The sequence below is a fragment of the Pseudoliparis swirei genome, chromosome 18 (assembly GCF_029220125.1).
Source record: "Pseudoliparis swirei isolate HS2019 ecotype Mariana Trench chromosome 18, NWPU_hadal_v1, whole genome shotgun sequence".
Classification (NCBI taxonomy): domain Eukaryota; kingdom Metazoa; phylum Chordata; class Actinopteri; order Perciformes; family Liparidae; genus Pseudoliparis; species Pseudoliparis swirei.
In genome coordinates, this window is record NC_079405.1 from 21,637,336 (window position 1) to 21,660,553 (window position 23,218).

General features: G+C 42.6%; 1 protein-coding gene and 2 long non-coding RNA genes across 9 annotated transcripts in view; 1 reads left to right on the forward strand and 2 right to left on the reverse strand.

Moving 5' to 3' along the window:
• Positions 1-23,218, reverse strand: part of LOC130208251 (uncharacterized) — a 134,898-nt gene that overhangs the window by 105,783 nt on the left and 5,897 nt on the right. For 3 of the 7 annotated variants that reach the window (XM_056437284.1, XM_056437279.1, XM_056437278.1), the window contains 4 exons: positions 18,585-18,611; positions 18,422-18,460; positions 17,948-18,302; positions 16,901-17,276 (listed from right to left, as the gene is read on the reverse strand). The exons of 1 other annotated variant lie outside the window; for it this stretch is intronic. In XM_056437284.1, coding sequence (XP_056293259.1) covers positions 17,054-17,276; positions 17,948-18,302; positions 18,422-18,460; positions 18,585-18,611 — 644 coding nt within the window. In that variant the 3' untranslated portion in view covers positions 16,901-17,053. Of the gene's footprint in view, positions 1-16,900; positions 18,303-18,421; positions 21,421-23,218 lie in introns of those variants that run through there. 3 more of the 7 variants (XM_056437280.1, XR_008834383.1, XR_008834384.1) reach the window with 3 other exon arrangements.
• LOC130208259 (uncharacterized) lies at positions 12,859-16,184 on the forward strand. The gene is made up of 2 exons (XR_008834393.1): positions 12,859-14,235; positions 14,900-16,184. It is a non-coding gene; the product is annotated as an uncharacterized LOC130208259 (long non-coding RNA).
• On the reverse strand, positions 16,479-16,879 carry LOC130208256 (uncharacterized). Its single transcript, XR_008834387.1, has 2 exons — positions 16,767-16,879; positions 16,479-16,675 (listed from the first exon to the last, which is right to left on the reverse strand). It is a non-coding gene; the product is annotated as an uncharacterized LOC130208256 (long non-coding RNA).

The window sequence follows — 23,218 nt, forward strand, 5'->3', positions numbered from 1 at the left end:
GACTCGATGGCAAATATTCAGGCTGCAAGAAGGAAAATACAAGTCTGCTGTCTTTGGAGAGCTTCAGGGAGCCCGCATTCCTGTGTGTGTGTGTGTGTGTGTGTGTGTGTGTGTGTGTGTGATCAAATCAGGATCTGGATTCGTCTATGAATTGATTTGATCTCCATGTCCTCTCTTCTCTCTCAGCTCTCTTTCAAAATGCTTTTTTCTGTCTTTTTGTTCATAATATCATATAATAAACGAAGGCTAAATATAATAAAAAATTTATTTTTTTTTTTTTTTTTTTTTTTTTTTTTAGCATTTTTGCCATAGACATTTTTTTTATTTATTTATATTAATTATTTTAATAAATTACTTATACTTACTTAGTAGTTGTAGACTTTTATTTGAGTTTGTTATTCCCATGTTTCCATGTACTCCGAGGGTCTCGGGGAGGTGTGCAGCGTGCCGTGGTTGCGTCTCCGTGGGCGGATCGATAAGCGGGTTCGTGCCATTGGTGGAGGCTTGCAGGGTTAGAATTGCAGTGGCAGGGGGCGCCAAAATTGCCTCACAATGAGGCCTACAATGACATAGCCTAAAGCAGGAGACAGTTACCCTGTAAAAACGTAACATTTCCTATCCATGCGTAGCCTACATATATATAAATGAGAAATGCACCAAAATAGACTAAAAAAACACAAAACACATTAATAAAAATAAACAAAAAACAGTTTTTTATATTATATTTTTTTTTTTTTTTTTTTTTGGTTTTAATTTGGATTACATATCATATCATAATATCCCCCCCCCACACTCAAACATAAATTCATATAACAACACACAAATCAAAACAAAACACTTCATAACATAAATACAATTAACAACAAAAACAAAACACAAATGTCATCAAATCATACATCAAATAATATCAACAATCACATCAAACAACACATTCATATAATATATCATATCATCATGTCTCAAAAAAAAAACAAAAAAACAAAACACAACACAACATTAACACTGCCAGTCAACACATCACAACCACAACTCATATTTACACACACACATATATATATATGGCACCAGCCTTGCCATCAGTCAACCCCCAACTTTTTCCCTCCCATATCACCTTGGACACTGATTATGATAAATGGGGAGACCAGCCTACTTCAGCTACTTGTCTTTTTTTTCACTTTTCTTGTATTGTCCACAGTTTGGGACAGTTTCTGGACAGTATGCATTCATTTCATTCACATCATCATATTGTCATTTCATTTTCGATTGCATTCTTTTTTTTCATTCCGATTCATCACACAAAACCTGCTCAATATGTAAATATAAAATCCCAAACATTCAAAGTATTTTACCTGCAAAAGCCGTGATCCTTGGGTACTGTGGTGGCAGGATTGATAGAATGATTCGATTGAAAAGATGCATAGTTATCCTTCAGCGGTGCGCAACACTGCAGTTCTATCAGTTCCATTTGGATCGCCTCTGGGACCTCGAGGCGTCATGGTGAATGGGGAGAGCGCAAATAAACTTTTTTTCAGTTCAGTAAAAAAAATCGATTGATTGTCACAAACTGCATGCCTGAGAAAGGAAAGCAAGTTTATTGTACTCTGTGATAGATTGGTGATTGACAGGGAGAGATTTTAAACAGGTGGGCTGCAGCTGCATCTTGATAACTCAGTTTACTTTGAAAACTCTGAAAAAATACGAAAGTACTCACACTATCATAATACATGTTTGTGCATGGCCCTGCATGATTCATTCACAATTTCATTCGGTGTTCCGTTCCACTAACTAAAAGATCCCCCCTCCATTCTGGGTCTTCCCAATTCCTGCACAGGCTTCCTTTACCTGCATGGTAGTTTGATCTCTGTGTGAGTTTGTAGAAATGTTTTGAGCAGCTCTGCTCGGCAACAACATCAATTGAATGTGATGATAGGGGATGCCGTTTGAAATACAAATTCGTCAAATTGCCTATGGTGATAAAATCTGGCTCTGATAAAAATATAGTCACTCAATAACATAACAAACCCATGACATGGTCATTTTCTTTTTGCACAGCAAAGCAGCTCTTGGTGCAGTGTACCAGTCAGAAGTTCCAGAATACTTTAGCTGGATTACTTTCTCTTCTTTTCTCAATCCTTTCTTTCTCCTTCCTTTCATAGATTCATAGAACACACTGACAAGCGCGACTCAGTCCACCTCCAGTTTGTCCAGGGCCCGACAAGGCTAACAAACAAGTCGTTAGCTTTGGTGGTGTCTGTCATTGGCACGACTGACAAACTCCTCAGTGACATTCAGGGAAGCATCCACTCCGCGAATAAATATCGCTAATCGGGCAACGTAAGTCGGTCGTCGCTCTCGTCGAGCAGATGAGAAGAGATAAAAGGACTTAACTTTTGTTTTTTAGTTGACTTTCAAAATCACTTCTCTTCTCTCTCTCCTCTCTCTCCTCGTGTAGGAATAAGCTTATATGTTAGCTGCTTGCTTGTCACACACAGCACACAGCTCTTCTTAGCTGCAGCTTGACAAATCAACCTCTGAGCTGAAAAGAAATGCTTGCCTTTTAGCAATCCAAGAGATGATGATGCTTGCTTTCTTTTGAATTGATGAAATGAAATGAAATGAATGTATATAGATTAATTAAGAAAGAAATCTTCTCTCAGAAAAAGTAAAAAAAAAAAAAAAATAAAAAAAAAAAAAAAAAAAAAAAAAGTGTGTGTGTGGATTTTGGATTGGAGAATACTTTGTGCTGTTTCTGTAGCGATGAGCTGCTTTATTCTTTTGAGTTGTTTGTTGTGTGTTTTGTATTTCTTGTATTTCTCAGTGTAGTGTCTTTTGATTTTGATGTTATACTTACTAGCTAGCTTTGAGACAGACACACACACAGTTCAAATCCTACTTCCAAAATATCCAAAATTTTCCAAAATCCTTCCTCTTTCCTGAAAGATCAACTCTCAGTTTTCATTTTCTTTTTTTTTCTTTTTTCTCGGGGACATCTCAGCTGGGAGGCTGGAAGAGCTAAGAAGCAGACAAACAGACCAACTGACAGATTCCACCGAAATTGAAAAAAATTATATTAAAATAAAAAAATATATTCTCCCCTTATCACTAGGGTTGGGTACCGGAACTGGTGCCAATGTGGCACAGTCGGTATTACCGGGACCGAAACGCAACGCACATTTCGGTGCTTCTTTCCAGTGCCTGAGCCGATTAAAATTGAAAAAAACTATTGTTGTGAACTTCTCAGTTGACTCCGCCCTGTCAGCAGGTTACGAGCCTCTCATATTTAACTTTGACAGCGGAGGCGTGGCCGTGTGTGACTACGTGAACCCGTGTGGAGCACACACCAGCGTCAGGCTGGACGGACAGGGAGACCGTCACCCCCCCCCCACGTGGAGACCGATGATGACGAGCAGCCTGAACTCAGATTACCATTTTGAACGTTGATTTGATTCTTGCATCATAAAAAAGTAAAAAAAATAATAATAAATTAATTATATATAACCATTAAAGCATACCCCAAAAAAAAAGTAAAATAAAAACACTCAAGAAAAACAAACAGCGTGACAGTCTGCTAGCAGATGTGTTGATGTGATGTTTATGCTGTATACCGGTGTTACCGAATAATATAATGGGAGGAAATAAAAAAATGGGCGTCACTTTGTTTCAGTGTAAACTCTCCCTGTTTGTCAAAACTTTTGTGTCATCTTTGTCTCTTTTCAGTTCCTCTGTGTGATCTCTTCTTCAAAAAAAACAAAACAGTGACACATAAAAAATAAACACACATCATACATATATCATATATATACATATATATATAACATATATATATTGTGTTTGTCCTGATATTGTTTGTCAGTGCTCCATGGTAACGGCTTCGACAGGGAATATGGCCAAAGAGGTTTTTAATGTCCTCATTGTGCGTTTAAAAAAAAAAGTATTGGTTCAGGCACAGTTTAAGCACCGGTATCATTTTAAAAGTACCGGTTTAGCACCGGTATCGGAAAAAACCCAAACGATACCCATCCCTACTTATCACCCGCGGACCGGGTGTGAATGTAGTCGACAGATTCCACCGAAAATTTAAAAAAATAAAAAAACTTACATTTTATTAATTTTTTATTATTCTCCCCTTATCACCCGCGGGCCGGATGTGACGTACAGTCGGGCCGAGTCCGGCCCTCGGGCCGTAACCCTGGCACCACTGCTATACACTGACAGAGGTCATGTACAGGGATCCACCTCATGTTCACTCCTTGACCAAAAGCAATCCATAACTGTTGTAGACCTGCTGCTTGAAGAACTGGTAAAGCACTGACTGCTATAACAAGGACGTTTGTATCACTGGTTTTGATCATGATGTTTTTGCTGCCATTTTGGACTGCATGCTTGGCATGGACAAAGATCCTGGTGTCCGCTTCCTCATGTGGGCATGAACTGACTTCATCTAGGTTGATGGACTGATTGCTGACAGCCTGCTCATCTTTGGTCACTATAAGCACATTTGGTGTCAATGTTTGTGCAACCTTGTCAGCAAGGAAGTGGAACAACTCAGTTTTATTGTTGTCATTTCTAAGAAAGTTCCGCCAGTTAGTTGGTATTTTTCCATTGCTGGTCACTTTCCTTCTGGCTCCATGTCCTCTCTTAGACCTGGTCTCTGCTTTCAGACTTGATTGCTGGTACACGTCAAAGACTATGTCTGTTCTCTTGTATTTCGCAGAGTATGCCTGTACTTTTGGGAGAAACTCAAATGATGCATAGTCGTCAAATGTCTTAGAGCTCCGTGGGGGCAAACTCTTGATGAGTGCTGAGCAGTGTTGGGCAAGTTACTGAAAATTAGTAATTAGTTATAGTTACTAGTTACTTCTTTTAAAAGTAATTGAATTACTTTACTAGTTACTGTATATCCAAAGTAATTAGTTACTAGGGAAAGTAACTTTTAAGTTACTTTTATGTCTGCTTTTTTAATGTCATGAACAGTCAAACACAATAAACATATGTCGTAGACCTATTTATTGCAATCAACAGGGCAACAGGCCTTCAAATCAAGCAGGAGTACAAAAGTCCCTTTTTTAGTTAACTTAATACAAAATAACTGTCTCAGTGATTTAACAGTGTTTTTTTTTTACCACATTAGGCCCAATGAAATAAAAGTGATTGGCCTACATTATTAACACTAATTAAAAGAGAAAACAAAGGTGCCTTGAGGTGCTGCATATAATTGAGGGGGGGTGCTAGTGAGGCGTGTACGTGCTGATCTGGAGTCAGTTTGGTAGAATTTGGGTATAAATAAATTATTTCATTTAAAATATGGATTTTTATTTAAAGATATTCATGTAATTTGCATGCAAAATAGGTCTACCCGAACCAGCGGACACAAAATTCAACCAGCGGCAAAACCGCGGACCTGGCAACACTGGAAGTGGCTGTCAATCACAGTGTGGCACCGTGCGTGCTGGTCGAGGGGGCGTGCCTGTGATTGGCGGAGTAGAGGAGGCGTGCCTGTGATTGGCGGAGTAGAGGGAGGCGGGGTTAACCTGTCGGAAAACGGAAGTTACGGGTGGTTGACGGGAACCGTTGTTGTTGATGTTCGCGCTGCTGAGCCGAGAGGAGCACGCTGTCTGTGTTGGTGAATGCCCAATAAAGGGAGGAATAATAACGTCGTCCCGTCTCCGTGTCATCAGTCCATAACGTCCGAGACGTTACAATATCATTGCGCCACCAAGGTCCTGCGATGTCAGATCAGAAGCAGCTAAAGTAGCCTAGCTTGTCTTCTTGTCTGCAAGTGTTCATTTTTCACAAAAGAGAGTAACGCGAGTAACGAACTCATTTAAATTTCAGTAACTGTAACTGCGTTAGTTGATTAAAAAAAATACTTCGTTACACTCTCGTTACCGCTAAAAGTAGTGGAATTACAGTAACGCGTTACTTTGTAACGCGTTACTCCCAACACTGGTGCTGAGCCATCAATGATAATGGTTTCTACTTCTGGTTCGGTATCATAGATTTTGACAAGAGACTCAAGTATGGCTGCCAACTGAGCTTTTTGAACAGTGTGGAGCCTCCCACCATCACTCAAGGCAGCAGGGAATGGCTGATTCTCATATTTAAAAAACTCTTTGAGATCACATTCTCTGCTCTGACATGAGATAAAAAGCTTGGAGAAAAGCTGGCAGTCCTCCTTCAGCACTTTCTCTTTTGAACAATTGACTGAGGGTGAGCCATGATGGAAGAAGTTTGTGCAGTTCTTCTTGATAGGCTCATAAAGCCTGGGCTCTTTTTCCTCTAATCCTTTCATGAACTCTTGGAAACGGGCTCTACCTCTCTCAAAGAGGGTATGAATAAACACAGCGACACTTGGGTTTGCAATATCCTTTGTGTCAAGTGAAAACAGATCATGGCTCTCCTCAGCAAAAGGATTCCCAAGATCCTCCAGGACACTGGTTAGCTTATTGACTCTATCAAGGAATGATATTTGAGCATGTTCTGTCTGTTCATGGTGACTGGTGTGCTTTGCACCCTCCCTGGTACTGGATGATGCTTCATATTGAAGAACCAAGCGGCTGACCTCAGGTCCAGCTACCATCCACCTCCTCAGTGCTGATGGATCCTCAGTGATATGAAGAGTGAGAGTTGTGATGGGGCACCTCGCGCTCGATGGAAAATCAGGACTGGATACGATGAATCAAGTTTAACAGTATTTAATGGCAAGGAGTATAAACGAAAGTTTAACAAATAATCCAAAGCTCACGATCGTGGATTCCGTGGTGATGTAAGGCTCCGTAGGTACAATGTTCCAAGGAGAAACAAGTGTTCTACCTAACCAGCATCAGGACGAAAAGGAACAAGTCTCCCAATGCATCGTGTGTTAGTAAAACATCAGCCAATCACCTATTCTCACAGGTTAGTCCCACCCTTAACACCTTCTCGTTGGTTCAAAGTCTCGCTAGAACAATGAGGGGTCGAATGTCATGATCCCCCGGTCAAAATGTCATTCCCGGTCAAGTATTTTCACAATAAAAGTCCCGTCTATTATTATCTGAATTAAGTCACTTTCACGGGCTTCAACCGGCTCCAACAGTTCTAAAATAATACTAGACTAACATTCACTCCATGCACATACATAACATTACTTCTTGCCATCGACATATGCAAAGAGTAGACATTTCCCCTTTGCTTCATAATACATTAACAACAATATCAATATTCTCCCTAATATTTCCCGTTATAATATCTTTCTATATGTATTAATTTAAAGCAAAGACCTCTCTGTACATGTGCAATATCAAAATAAACTATTACAACCTAACATACCTATGGCTCACCCACTTGCCTTGATGACAGCATTGGCCTGTTCATGGGCTTGGTCAATTGCAATTGCTGAGAAGTCTCGGGCTGATTTGTGCACAACACATTTTCCACTCTGAAACTCCTGTGCTATCTCAGGGTGCCTATGTTTTAGAGTCATCATGTCTCTGAGGTGGATAGGAAGCCATCGTGCATCATTTACATTGTTGTTGGCAAAAAAATATGGTATTAACTCTGCCAGAGATTGACAATACAGGCTGAGGTTGGCTTCCCTGAATGATCGGATTAGCAGGAGAATCACAAGTTCCATTGACCTCACAATTAGACTTATCTTTAGATTTATAAAGTGTATGGTGTTGTGTATGGTATCATTGTAATCCTTGACCATCAAAACATAGGGGTAGACATAACCACTTTTCATTTATTGTGTTTGGCTGGAGAGATATGACGCAAAATACAGAATTTGGTTATGGAGGAAGGCAAAATGGTGGCCGTGAATGCCACAAAGCATTCAATGATGCTGTCTATGGTATCATTGCAATCCTTGACCATCAAAACATAGGGGTTGACATCATCTTATATGTGCGTTGATGTTTTTTTCAGGAGATATCATGGAAAACGCATTTTGATAATGGCGAGAAATAAAATGGCCGCCGCGGCCGACATGTGCTTTTTCTGCGTTGGCTAACGTTCTTTATTGGAAGAGCAGTATCCATAGAGTAATTGTGCCAATTTTGGTGCTTGTATCCACATTTGAACGATTCTTCATCAAAAAATGATGTTATCTGCCCCACTACTAGTGATAGGGGAAATTAGAGAATACAGTTTATCTAGTGTGTATTCTGCGGGAGGCGATGGACACAGGGAGAGATTTTTTGTTTTCAATAAACTGTGTGGGGGGTTTCCTGTAGCTCGTGGCGATTTTAACGAGACCTGAACACCGAGTGTATCGGGACACGCAAGTGCCCTGAGAATTCCTCGGAAGAAGGTTCTCGGCCAGACTACGTCTCTGTGGGGCATTGAAGAGGGGAAAAACGGGAAATTCATTGACAAGGGTACTAAGAAGTGAAGGAGAAATAAAACAATATTTGTGAACTGGTGTTATCAAATCCTAAGCGGACGAGCGCTGTATCCTTATAATACAGTAGGAGCTTCTCGCCCGAGTTCATCGTATTGGTTATTGCAACTTTTCTCCTAGCTTCAAGGGATACGTGTAAAAAATCAAATTTTTGCTTGTTTAAAAGACAACTGGAAAACGGATCATTCTGTATGTGTGTGTGTGACTTGCTGTGACCTTGGGGTGCTCGCACTCCTTCTCACGAGAAAAAGGGGAAAATGATTTTTTAACAAACAACATATTGATACATATATGACGGTAAAACCAACATAATTGATAAAGTATATAGAGTTTAAAATCTTGAGCTCAAGTAGTAAGTACATAAAAATATATTCTGCAAAGATTAGAGAGTGTGTGAGAAAAACTCCTGTTATGTTGAAGCTGTGAAACGTGTGTTTTTCTTTAAATCCCAGCTGTGCTTGATGAACTGCGTGCTTATTGAAATAAAGTTGTCGTGAGTTATGGCCATTAACTCACGTTCACCCTGATCTGTGTATGTTGCTCTCACGTGTTATAGCTTGATAGATAAATAACTGAATATATGACTTTAGGGGACCCCGAACTCAGATTAGTGACCTGGTTTAAGATAAAGAGTAAAGACGTTTCACAGACCCCTGACGAGGGTCTGCGGCGGTTTGGCGGTTGACAACAAGAGGCCTCATAAACAACAGGTGTGCAGACGACCTTTTGTCTTAAGACTGTCTGTGATTGGAAAAATTAATGTTGTTGTCAACAGTTAAATAAGCCTCTACCCATAGTTTAGAAATAGCTTATAAAATAAACGGGGACCGATTGATTAGAAGTGTATCATATAAAAGACAGAACTGTGTCACAAGCTGCAGACAGGAACCTTGGGGAAGCCAAGAGTGGGTGTGAGTGTTTGTGGGAGTGTGTGCGCGCGCTCTTGGAGCGTGTGTCATTTGTTGTGAACTTGGGTGTGATTGCTTTAACTATTTCGAGAAAAAGGGAAAGCGTGGATTAACAAGTGGGAGATTGATAAAACTGGGAACGCTACGTATATTATTAATACATTAAAACAATGTGAATCTGAAGCTGAAGAGATTGAATTAAAAGGAATAAAAGTTCCGCTGGGGAACTATTCAATATCATTATATATAAACCAATGAGCATTTTGTGAATTTTCCGTTGATGCGCTACACAATAAACATAATACACACGCACTTCTTAGCTGATAAGACAGGAGCGAAGGGACAGATAGCATTGAGGCACGAGGGCTAGCCTTCAGCTAACCACGTGGACAGGAAGGACGAGGCAGGACATAGGGAAAGATCAGACAAGAGTGCCTCAAGGTACAGGATAGAAGGGAGACACAGTGGTCAGGGGTGGTACTGCACCCACAATACGAGATAGGGCCTCTAGAAGTAGGGAGACTCATACCCCAGTGGGCAGATAGGCTACTGCAGGGAATTAACCCATGGACACCATCGTGTTGCCAAAGTTAGGTATATAAAATAAAGATTAATGTAGCACACACATACTTCATTCACCAACCAAGGCCATAAAATGGAAGAGAGTAGGTGAGAAAGCATTAGACAAAATAAATAGAGCAGTTACGTGCAGAAAAAGCTAGAAAAATTGAAAATAATGAAGATGAATGCTCCGACTAAAAACTGAAAAAGTGCTCAGCTGCACACTCTGCTGCGCGCCCCCACAAAAGTGCTGCCTTCACCGGACGGAGAGCGGCCCCTCCCCTACCCACTTCGCTGCGCGAGCCGCACTCACAAGTCAGAGAGCAGCCCCGCCTCCACCCAAACTTGAGCTCCCCGCCGTGCGCGCTGTCGCTGTGCGCACTACTGTTACAAGACAGGAGAGCCAGAACAGTGACTGAAGACATCGTTTGATGATAATTATTAATTGAGAGAGTGCACGACCATATGTTTATTTTTTACAATTTTTTTAGGGATATGAATTGTTAGTTAAAAGATATTTTTATTATAATTTTTTTCCTCAGTCTCTCTTAAAGATTTGACCCCTTTCAATCATAACTGCAGTTTTTGTTCAGCCACAAGGCACCTCCCTAAGCAGTTAAGATATGGAGACAACTAAGATAATGGTTAATGTTTCTAAGCTAATGACGATGCCACCACTGGACGGTGAGGGAGGAGCAGCCTATTTAGGTAGAATCAGAGAGTTGTGGAACAACAAACTGGGGGAAGATTTTCTTGAGGATAGCTTGACTGAACAGTTATTCAGGATGTCAATAGAATCATCTGTGACTGTGACCATAAAGACTGAGCTGAAAGGGACAGGAGGACTAATAGACATGAACTTCTATGACTGGGAAGCTCAGGTCAGACGCCAGATAGATAAAAATAAACAGAGTAGGGAAAAGATTAACCTGACCAAAGCAGAAGCAAAGCAAATGTCACAAACCTCGGTGCAGCAGACTGCAGCACAGTCACCTGGACCTTATGTCCCACATAATCCGTATCCAGCCCCTCCGCCGGATCCATATGCACTGGTCTATCAACAGCCACAGCAAGCCGCGTTAGCACCACCTCAAGCCCAGTTCCCGCAACCTTATTATCCGCAACAGGCGGGTCAACAGCCCATAAATGGGGCCTCACATCATTGGGAGAACAGCACTAAAAGAGGGAGAGGAGTGAGGACTAAGAGGGGTAATAACTGGGGCTTCAGAGGAAGTAGATATTATAACTGTTTCAACTGCGGTCAGCCTGGACATTGGGCAGATGCGTGTAGTTTTCAGCCACAGGGTCAGCCATCTCAGTCGCTCGATGGTGTTTTGAGCCGCTGCCTGGAAGGTGCCGGAAGGTGGTCCCGCCCCCCAAAACTCTGATCCAATCAATGCGCTACCCACTTGGAGCGCATATTCAAACCCACTTGGAGCGGAGCGCATATTCAAACCCACTTGGAGCGCATTTGGAGCGCATTTGGAGCGCATTTAACCCACTTGGTTCAACAATTTTTTTGGGCCGGCTAATGTTGTGGTAATGTTATTTCAACCTGCTAGCTAGCAGATAGATTATGCTAATCTTAGCTGTGGTAATGTCATTTCAACCTGCTAGCGAGCTAAATCTGGTTAAAACATTAGGTAACAAAGTAAGATTAATTACTGCAGATTAATCACTGTATTTTAGTGATTGTTAATGGTTAGTGGTTATCTTTCAAATGATGCCTGTGAGGCACTTGACGTTGAGACTGGTTGACTTCCAGGCTGCTTTGGAATAAGGATACCTCTGAGGCAGCCACCAGTTTTTGGATAACTCTGAGGCATCATAGGTAGTGTTGACTGCCAGGCTGCCTAGTCGTTGGTATACAGGTTAACTCACAGGCATCCAGTTGGTTTTAGATACCTGTAAGGCATCTAGACGGACATTAAGAGGGATTACTAATAGTTTACTCAAGGGCAGATGGTGATTATAAGGACTTTTGTTGAAAATAACTTGATTTCTTACAGGCTAATAGGCTTTATAATAGACTACAGGTGACTTTGTGACAGCCAGTGGAGAGGAATCTAGGCATGGTGGATTAACGTTGTGCTCCAGACTGCTTAACACTGACCATCTAGCCTATAGTTCAGGTCATCACAAGATAAAATAGTTTAGTATGTGTGTCTCAGGAGTCATAGGCTTATGTTTTCATACTTTTTCCCGTTCAGGCAATGGAGAAGCATTGGCTGAAGTCAATTGAAGATGGCTTAAAGAAGGAAAGGGACCTTAGAACCAAGCAATCCTTTGAAAATCTTGAAGAGAATATTCCTGAGGAAGTTTTCATGAGGAATCGCCTTGATAGGATAAATGAAATGGAAAAGGAAGATTCCTTTATAAAAAAAGACCAAATGTCATTCAGTGGAGGTGTGAGCGATCCCACCATGCAACCGGATCGTCAACAGGAGATCCAATGAAGACAAGGGCAAATTCTTGTCCAGCGTATGTGTCCTTTCAGTTCGTAAGCTCAGTCAGTTTTCGAGGTTGTATTGTCAGAGAAATGTGCGAACACAGTGGCCATGACCTCACTAATATGGAAGAAAATGCAACCAATCGCATCAATGAGGATTTGGTTGAATTCATTCACGACTGTATTTCCAAAGGGGTCTCTAATAGTGCCATTCTATAGAAAGCCACAGACTGGTCACAGAGGCTTGGAAAGACCAACCTTGTGGACAGAACATACTTTGTCACTCCAGAGGACATTGTCGGAATCAGAAGAAGCTTCAACAAATACATACATTTGGATGGCAATGACTGTATATCAGTGGAAAAACTCATGAAGGCTGACCTGAAAGACAGTGTTTTACTGTATCAACCACTGTCACATAGTGAAGAACAACCCCTCATCATTGTCTACAGTTCAGCATGGCAACTTGAGCAGCTGAAAAAATTTGGAGGGAAGATGACGTTTTTGGATGCAACCTATAAACGTGTCACCCAGTATGGCTTTGCTTTTATGCTGTCATGGTAAAAAATGATGAGGGCAAAGGAATACCTGTGTCATTTTTTATTTTGAGTCAAGAGACATCCTCAACCTTAGAGATGTGTCTTACAAAGCTTAAAGAGGCAGCAGATCTCACACCAAGGTAAGCAATTAAAAAAACTCCTGTAAAAGACTTCCCTTTCTTGTTGAAAACATACGTCAATTGTTATTTACACTCTGCAAAGCCACATCACTATCGTCTTACATTTTATTATGATTTCATTGAGCTTACTGTCCTGTTTCCATTCCCAGGTGTGTTATGGTTGACCGGGATCAGAAAGAAATCAAGGCAATCAAGACTGTCTTTCCACATGCATCTGTGTTGCTTTGCTGGTTTCATGTACTTCAGGTATGTCTAATAAACCAAATAAGTTCACAGGGCCAATACTGTTATCAAACCATGAAAAAGAATATTCTTTTACACAGGGTTTAAATGCACTTTATAAAAGGCTGATATGACTTTTAAAAAGATCTGACCATTCATCAGTACTTCCTTAAATGTTAATGTTGTTGTCATGTAAGCAATCCACCGTTGGGTTGTTAAACAAGATGGAGGCCATGTCCAAGATCCAGCTGTGAGAAACATCATCGTTCAAGGAATATTTTCTCTCAAGCAATGTCGCACAGTTGAGTGCTCTTTTCTGTCTTTTCACACCTTTTCGAAAAACGTTTGACACAGCTGTCATTGCAAATTTCCAAATTCCATTTGGATTACTATCTTGAACAAATGGAAAGCTTCTATTCACAACCCAAAGATATTTTCAACATACAGTTATATATGAATGTTCAAAGTCTGTCTGGAAATCTCCCCCTCCATAATTCTTCAATCCACAACAACTCATTATGCATATAAAATGCCCTTTGCTATTTACAGGCGTGGGTCAAAGAGGCAAACGACATATAGAGTAAATGTGAAAATATCCATGATTTGATGAAAAAGGGTTGTTAAAAAAATTGGGATGTTACTGGGCTGTGTCATTAGTCTGAAATCCCATTGGTCCGACATGCCATTAGTCCGACCATACACGAGACTAGTAACTACACTACACCATTTCCAGACCCTAGCCACTCTAATCACAGGTCTAGTGTATGGTTGGACTAATGGAATGTCAGATTAATGAGGAGCTCTCAACTATATTCTTTCCAATTGCAGAATTGCAATTGCATTTCACTTCACTTTTTTGTAGGAGAGAGTATTCCATGAAACTGCTAAGAGTCCTTGAACAAATCAAGACAGCAACAGGGGCGACCAGAGTGTCAAAATACCTCAGAGAGACCTGGCTGCAGTGTGGGGCTATGTGGGCCAACTTTGGCCGAATGTTTTTCCACCACCAAAGTGAGACCAACAATGTTGTGGAGAGGTGAGGAAACTTCACTTTTGAATAGTTATAGATTCATGAGTGAAATTATTACTTATGGATATATGTGGCTCGACACCAGACTCTGCGCCCAGCTCGCTGGCTCCAGTTGTTCCCGGACCGGGTCACGGAGCGGAGCTCAAAAAGGGTAACCCCGCAAAGCAGCGGGCCCGACTCCCGCCCCCCCATCATCCCGCCCTGTTGCAGGACAAGCTCCCCCAGCTGCACGTGCCGGCCTCCACCTGCAGGTGGATCACACAGACTTCCTGACCGACAGCAGCAGCACGAGGGAGGGGAAAAACACCTCAGGCTCCCACCACACCAGCACGGGTTCCCCCCTGTCTCCTCTGCTGCAGGTCACTGAAGCGGGCCAGAAAATTGTCGCCGACCCCTCCCACCTGGACACTCCTGTTCGAGTCCCCCTCCCGGGAGGAGGTGCATCCCCATCATGACCCCCACACCCCCAAAACATTTTTCCGACGGTTCGGGGGCATCATCGGACCCCTGACGACGACTGACTGACACCCCACCCACCCCCCACTTCACCCTTTCTTCCCTCTTCCTCCTCCTTCCTTCCTCCTCCCCTCCTCTCTCCCTCCTCTCCCTCTCTCCTCTGATTCTGATGTTTTTTTCTGACACATTTAATTGCATAATTTTAATTTCAAAGGTTTTTCAACGGATTGAAATACAATTTCCTTGGAGGATATTGCAACAAAAGATTGGATGACCTACTACTAATCCTCCATAACCATGTGGTGAAGTACTTCAGGTAAGTCTGTGTATTTTCATATTTAGGAAGTTAAACGCAATATGATTCATGGTTAATCCTAAATGTTAATCTTTAAATTTAATTTAAATTATGCTGACAATGATTACCCTTGCCCTTGTTTTGTTCAGCCAACTTGATGAGCTCGTTAATGCTGGTCGAGTCCCCACAAAAGGATCCCAAGAAAGTGTCATATCAGCTGAAAGGATGAGGTCTCATGGGCTCGACCAAAACATCCAGTATTTGTCTGAGGCCCGCTTCAGTGTACCCTCAGAAAGCAAGCCTGATGTGTTTTATGAAGTTGACTTACTGTACAGTGTTTGCCAGTGTCCAGTCAATGGACAAGGTCAGAAATGTAAACACATAGTGTTAGCTCAGATGGTGTCTGATGGTCTGATTGACACAGCTGCACTCAGAGAAGACACAGCAAATATGCTATGTGCAACCAACAGTTTTGTGAGTGATGAGACAACAGTGATGGTGCAAAATGGAGAAAATGTGGGTATTGTGAATCTTGCAAAACAGCAGTGTTCTTGCTTGGCAAGCAGTTATGGGGAAGTATGTGTGTGTCTGTTGGTGGCCAACAAAACTAGTGAATCAACACTGTCAACCACTGCCTCACAGCCAACCACAACTGTGGACCAGGAAAATATAGAAACAGAGTGAGCCACCAGTTCACCAGGCAAAATACTGCATAAAGGACATGATTTATGATTTGAGGAATTGGTGTGAGTCAGAGGAGTATCAGCCATCACTTGACCTTTATACAGCAGTGAAACATACACACCAGCTCGCCTTTGGCCGCTTCAAAACGGTCTTTAACAAAAGAAAGACTGAGCGACTGCACAAATACAGGAAACACATTGAACATAGCAAAAGACGAATTGCAAACTATTCAAAGACAGACCACAACAAGCGGCAGATACAAACTGTCCATCACGACGGGGCATTTAAGCGCAGGCGAAGACAGCGAACCCGTAACTAGTCTTTCCCCAGTTTTCCGACCTGTCCCACACTGCCCCAATAAAATATTTAGATAATATTTATAGTGTATTAAATTCTGCCATCCTTAGTGCTTAGTAAACTAAGCTGTTTGCGTGTGAAATTTTGTTTTTACCATTTTACTGTGTGTATGAGGGTTGTACTTGGCCTTTATTTTCAATAAAGAATATGTCACACCCCATCAGTCATGTCTCTCCTCCATCATGTGTGTGTCCTCTGACGATGCATTTAAAAAAAATAATTAATGTAAGTTGGGGTAACTTGTAACACTCTACTGGAATAAACCCTTATGTGAAGCTGTAGAAATTAGTGTTGACATATTGTGTTGCCATGACTATTTGCCTTAATCCACATGCCTAACATGTCGGCTCTGTAATTTACACCATGCGATTTCAGGCCCAGCTAGCTAAATTATCAGACTAGTTAAATCAAGATGCCAAGTTCAATACACTTCCAATTCACGACACATACACAGTGATGTAGAACATGAAGATATTTAATTAATGAACACAACAAACAACAAATTGTTAATTGTTAATATTTTCAATGTGTGTGTCAACACACTTTAAAAAAATATCCACCACCACCTCTACCATTCCTGGCCCCAAGGTGTGCGTGAGGAGGTCAAATTGATCATTTGACCTCACCTGGTTGGCGAGGTGCTGGAGCTGTTGTCTGGAGGAAAAGATAAACATAAATTCAGGATAAATAATGTCTATTAAACCTGTCAGAGCCCAGATATAGGATGTGGAATATTGCAAATTACTTGAACTCCGTGGCTCTCCCTGTGGCCACAGTGGGGTCTGATGCCGGCAGCATGGCCACTTCTTTAAATTCGATGCTCCTGGCAGCCAGAGCACCGACGGAGGAGCACAGGTCCTTGGCCGCCTTAACAAAATGGGAAAGACATATCATGACACGAACACAGTATTAAATTCAGATTTGATGCACATACCAATGTGACAATGAAACACTTATTGACACTGGGGTGTAATAGTTTGGAGCTGGCTTTCTGAAGTTCTTTATTGATATAAATGTATGTAAAAAGTGCCGTTACAAGAATAGTGAGTAGAATTGAACTGTACCCTCTGACAGCTTTGAGCAAAGTGAGGTGACTTTGGTCACTGTGCCCGGAGTCACCCCGACCTCCTGCAGCTGCTCCCTGAGGTCCCTCTTCAAATTGTTGTCGGTTCTCAGGAGCGCAGTGAGGGTATTTATTGACATGCTCTCAGGTGGAGCAGTCCTCCTCCTGATCTCCTCCACCGTTATCTGGTATCTTTGTAAAAAATAATTTCTGAGTCACACTCAAAGAAGGTTTCAATGTTTCAACAATATTATTCGTAACAATATTAAGATTTCATCTTCTTTACATACAGTACAGTATTGTACACATGTAATGTCTGTACATAGCCCTTCTGTCTTTACTGCCATCCCAACAGATGTTCCTATAACCCAAAACTGTGATGGGCTCTGGGGAAACCAGTCACATGGTGAAAAGGACATTTTTGAGATTAGAGTGAAAATACTAGTAGGTCGAAACTCAGTATTTTGGTGAAATTGGGTTTTGATTCAATTATTATTCTATAACATGTTGTCTACCATCCCTAAACATATCTACTTGTTTTTCATTAATTGAATGTGTTAAAATGTGCTTTATTCAACCAGCCAGTCTATTTAGAACCCCTCTCTTTAAAGTTGTTTTTGTCAAAATTCTATTCCATGAAATCTAACTGATCAGCTGACTTTGGGCAATCATAACATTTGAAACAGACAAATAATGAAAAATATTTGAAACAAGCTTGAAGTCAGCTTCCAAAAGGTCAAATTTCACCATGTGACTGGTTTTCCCAGATCCCATCACAAATGGTCTCAGCACTGTTACTACCACACTACCACTAAAAATATAAACCTGTCTTGAAGAAACCTATGCCTAGCTGTGCACTTCACCTTTTGCTCCGATGCCCCGAGCATGTCCTCAAAAGGCTGTGGACATTCTGAAATGCCGGCTGGGATGGGGCAGTAGGGCTTGGTGGAGCAGCAGGGCCGGATGGGGCAGTAGGGGATGGTGGAGCAGCAGGGCCGGATGGGGCAGGAAGGGTGGATGGAGCAGCAGGGCTGGGTGGGGCAGGAGGGGTGGATGGAGCAGCAGGGCCGGATGGGGCTGGAAGGGTGGATGGAGCAGCAGGGCCGGATGGGGCAGGAGGGGTGGATGGAGCAGCAGGGCTAGATGGGGTTGGGGCTGGGGCGGAGGCTCCACCAACCAGTGGTGACTGGTGGAAAATTGCGATCTTTGCAGATGGTCCTATAAAGTAACAAGAAGTAACCAAATTTGCTATATGAGGAGATGAACTAGTGTTGTAGTACTCGAGTCCAGATGGCAAGATCAGAATCAGAATCAGAATCAGATAAAGAATAACTTACCACCTTTTGACACCTGCAGGGCCTTCCGCTTCCGTCCTACTGTATAAAGACATTGCAAGGAACTAATAAGTATTTTTTGGGGAATTATTGAAGTCATTGTTAAATGTCAGTGTGTGAAAGAGACTTTTTTTAGTCATTAAAGTAGGTCTAGGTTGAACCTTACCCTTCCTGGGCGCCATTTCTTCATAAACTGAAAGAGAAAGGCAATATGAGTGTGATTAGTATTATCACATAATGTTAGGCATATGCAATGTTAAAAATAATCTGGCAGATTTATTCAATAGGCCTATCTGTATGAGGAGGCATGAGGACAATTTAACTAAGGGATATCAGTCTACAGTCAACCAGTCTCAACGTCAAGTGCCTCACAGGCATCCAAAGCCAATTGGCTGCCTGAGAGCTAACCAGTGTTAGTAAGCAGCCTGGGAGTCAGCCCCTCTTAATTCAACTGGAGACTAAAGAGACACTGAACAGGAAGCAAAGCGTCCGGTGGGACAGAGTAGATGATGATGACATCACACCAGCAGTGGAGACTTTGGTTCAAAGTCCTGCATCCCTACTCGCCACCAGGGGACCAAAGACATTGTGCCCTTAACTGCACCTTGATACAAGAAGAGATCTGAGATCCTGGGGGAAGGCCTGCAACACGAGAGGTTCGTGAAAACCCAACTGTGGAGGCTCGGAGATCTATGCAGAGAAGCAAGGAGTAGCAGCGGCTGGTGAATGAACACCAGAGTTGCAGATTGTATGCAGTCGTTGACACCGCAGCTCCACATCACAGTGTTGGTCCAGAGTGGAGGCACAGAGAAGAACAAGGGTGGAAGCAGAGGTTGAGGCTACGGACTGGGTGCACACACAAAATAAACACTTGCTCCACATCTGAGAACATATACAGAACTGCACACACATCGGAGGTCCAGTTAGTATTAGAGACACATGCTTAGCCACACACATAGTAGAGAGAACACTGATCATGGGGACACTGACAACATGCTTAGCTTATTTCCAGACACTTTGTGGACTAAAGGGTGAACTGATGTGTGACTGATTCCGATAGCTCCCGTAGAGATAGAGTTAAAACCGTGTACGATTCCAATTTAATCGTCACCAGCATCCCTTAAGGATGGAACAGACTGTAGATATATTTTTTTAAACCATAGAATGGCTGTTATAGGCAGGTGTACTGGAGCGGACGAGGGCTCCCTGGAATACATTAATTAATTAATTAATTTCCTAAACCTTGAAAATGGGCCTTGATTTGGGGCCAATAAATAAATGTGTAACCTGTTCTTTACTAATTATGCTGACTTATTATGACATTCCTAACCCAAGCACAATGATGATGCTGTGAGTTCAGATAAGACATGGTTCTCCTGCATTCATTTGACAGACGCATGCATTTTTAATTTTTTTCTCTGTTTTCTTCTAGAGGTTGACTGCTTATTAGTATTATTATTGAAAAGGATGGATTTAGGAATTCCATCCTATTTCAAAAGGGGGAAGGGAGCGATTTAACATGTGTTTTAGACAGTGAGAGAGAGAGAGGAAGATACAAGGACAGAAAGAAAAGGTTGTTTTTGACCTAGAAGCTGGCTCGACAATCTATGTTGACGCCAGAGTACGCAGAGGAGGGCCAGACGAGTACAAACCAATAGATCAGATCGCAGTAGGTTTAGAATCAGAATGTGGACTGTCTAAACTATGTGCATTTCAACAACTTGACATGACCGACAGGAATGCAAGGACATCTAATGACTTATTAGAACAAGATGGCACTCGATATGTTGTTAGCAAAAGATGGAGGCGTGGCTACATTTAAAGATTGATCTCATCAGGGCACCTGCCTTGACGAACCCTTAGGGGGGAGGTGGTGGAGGCTTTGCAGGCTACCTGGTGGTCTCGATACAGGTTACCCACAGTCAACAATCCTGTGCGATCAGGCGTAAGTTGCGGAGCGCGACATGAGAAAGTCGCACATCGCTCCGATAGGCCATATTCCAGCTCCAGACGGCCAGAGTGTTATTTGATTTCATTGATATAATCAGACAGGTAAGCAAAACAGTATGTGTTGGTGGTGATTGACAGATTCAGCAGAGGGGGGGAAGCCGTCCAATAATCAGTTCTGATAAGGGGACCCAGTTTTTACATTTCAAGTCATTTAGTTGATGCGATTGTCTAAAGCGACTTACAATAAGTGCATTCAACCATGAGTACAAACTCAGAACTACAAGAATCAAGTGGGTAACATTTCTTTAAGAAAGTAATACCATAAGTAAATGCCACTGAAGTGCTAATCTGTTTTTATCCAAGGTATTGTTGGAAAAGTGTGTTTTTAGGTTCCGGCGGAGGATATAGAGACTTTCTGCTGTCCTGATGTCAGTGAGGAGCTCGGGCCACCACTGAGAAGCCGGAACAGCAAACAGTCTTGATTTTGTCAGGTGAGTAATTTGTTGTGTCTTTTGACAACACGATAATGAATAAATATGTCTGTCATTGAGGGTCAAGCAGAGGTTAGGTTGGGGGCATCATCCCCAGTCCCAGAGAGAGAGAGCTAGTGGTACACTGAAAGCAAAGCTAGCCAAAATCTGCAGGGAGACTAGAATGGACTGGCTGACGGCTCGGTCGTTGGCATTAATAAGCAGGAGAATACAAACTAGCCGTAGTACACAGTTAACTCCCCATGAGAGGCTGACTGGACAGCCTAGGCCCGTACCGTACCAGGGAGACCTGATAAAGGTCCCCCGTTGAGTAGGTTAGCCCAAGAAAAACGAAGCTATGTCCAGGGAGCGGCATGTAGGCAGGAAGCACTGTTTCAACAGGTGGAAGGAGCCACGGAGGAGAGGCACGTCGGCCCAGACCCACAGGAGGAGGAGGTCCATCCAAGGAAGGGGGACGAGCCACGGCAGACTGGACCCTACCTGGTGGTACTGGCCACGCCCACCGCAGGGGAGAGAAACCACACTGGAACCACATCACACACTGCACCAAGGCAGAAGCACCTGAAGGAAGGCCAGAGGAGAGGAGAGGAGACCATCACGGCAAAGCCCTGCCGGCCACAGAGGAGAGGAGAAGCAAGGCGTGGTCAATCCACACCAGAACACCAGCAGACGGCTGAGGGAGCTGGAGAGGGGGATGACCTTCACACTCACAGAAAGGAGGAAAACAAGATGGAGAGCCCAGCTGAAAGAACAATGCCCGTCTCATGGAACCCCCAAGAAGAAGACGTGGTCCCTAGCAATAGGAGGTAACAGCCATTATCGGACTAAAGGTCAGATTGACCTGCGATGATGTTGGTTCATCAGGGTGGCTCTAAAGAACCCTGCGATTGTGATAAATGTGTTATATAACCTAATATAATGTGGCTTGCATTTCTTATCAGGTCTAACCACCTGAGAAAAACAGCATATTCTGCCATTGACTAGTCGAGTTGCCTTAAGTGACATTAGTAGAGTGTAACCCTTATAAAAGGGCATTTCTGTTTACTTATGTGATATGATAATAATGGATAACAAGATATAAGCAATAACGCCCCCAAAGGACCCGACCCCAAAGAAGACCTGCAGCAGCTCATGCATTCATCCACCAAGTGCTAGGAACCTGATGCATGAGCGGTTCCTGCTGTACGCAAAGTACATGAACCAGAAGAGTCAAAGCAGCAACAACATTTTCTGTCTGGTGAGAGACTTCCGTCTCCCAAGGGGGGAATGTGCTGGTTAAAATGTTTCAAATTGTGTGCTTCCACAACATAGGGGGTATTAAACTTTTACATTGTGTTATATTAGGCTTAAATTACATCTACAAAGATGGTTGAGAGGGCACACACACACACACAGCTCTCTCCCTCAGACGAGGGTCAACAACGCCAGACAGAGACAGACCCAGCGGCCTTGTGCTGCTCCAGTCTGAACCGGTAGAGAGGAGACTGCAGAGAGGACCAGGAGGCTCAGACACAATAACGATAAGAGAGACGAGGGGGGAGACGTCAGCAAGAAACCTCACATTCCTTAAAGTAACCGGCGTGGACTGGGACAGGGGTCACACTGAGTGACGAGAACTAATGGAGAGGATGGGGACGATGGTGAGCAGATAAGTATCAACGGCGATGGATCCGAGGAAGAAACCGAATTGGACGTTCCCTTCTTGTACACATAACTTGCTAAGGTTTGACCATATCCCATATAGTGCACACAAGCACACACTTAAAGAGGCGGGAGACTGTTATGATAGGGAGTTTTTTTCATACTGTGTTTTTGTATTGGCATACTATGTGCTCAGAGGAATATCCAGTAGAAAGGAGAGGGTTACAAATACCTGGAGACAACGGTTCTCTAGTACGAGGAATATAAAGATCCTGGATATAAGAGGGTTCAGCTTAGCTTCTTATGACATCTTTCAAGTTTTTGGATATCACACTACACTTATTTCTACTTATAATGTTGAGATTTCCACTCTGTACTGATCGAGCCAGTTCTTCTAGATTTATATTAAAATTGAGTTATATAATGAATTATGTAAAAATGGGGATTGTGAATATTAATCTGATTTATTGAAGGGACCGTAATGTCTAGGTTCCGGCAAAGCATCAGAAGAGACGGCACTTTGCCTGTGAGGAGACAGAGATATTGTGTCTGCAGCTCAAGGGCAGCTACACGCCTGACCGTATTCAACATTTACACTTGTTATCAGTATTTACACATACCAAGAGGGGCGCACGGCCAACAGACAGCCCCCACCCGGGGGTACGAGGGATGGGATATGCACCTGTGACGAGATCTGGGTATAAAAGATGGAATCTTG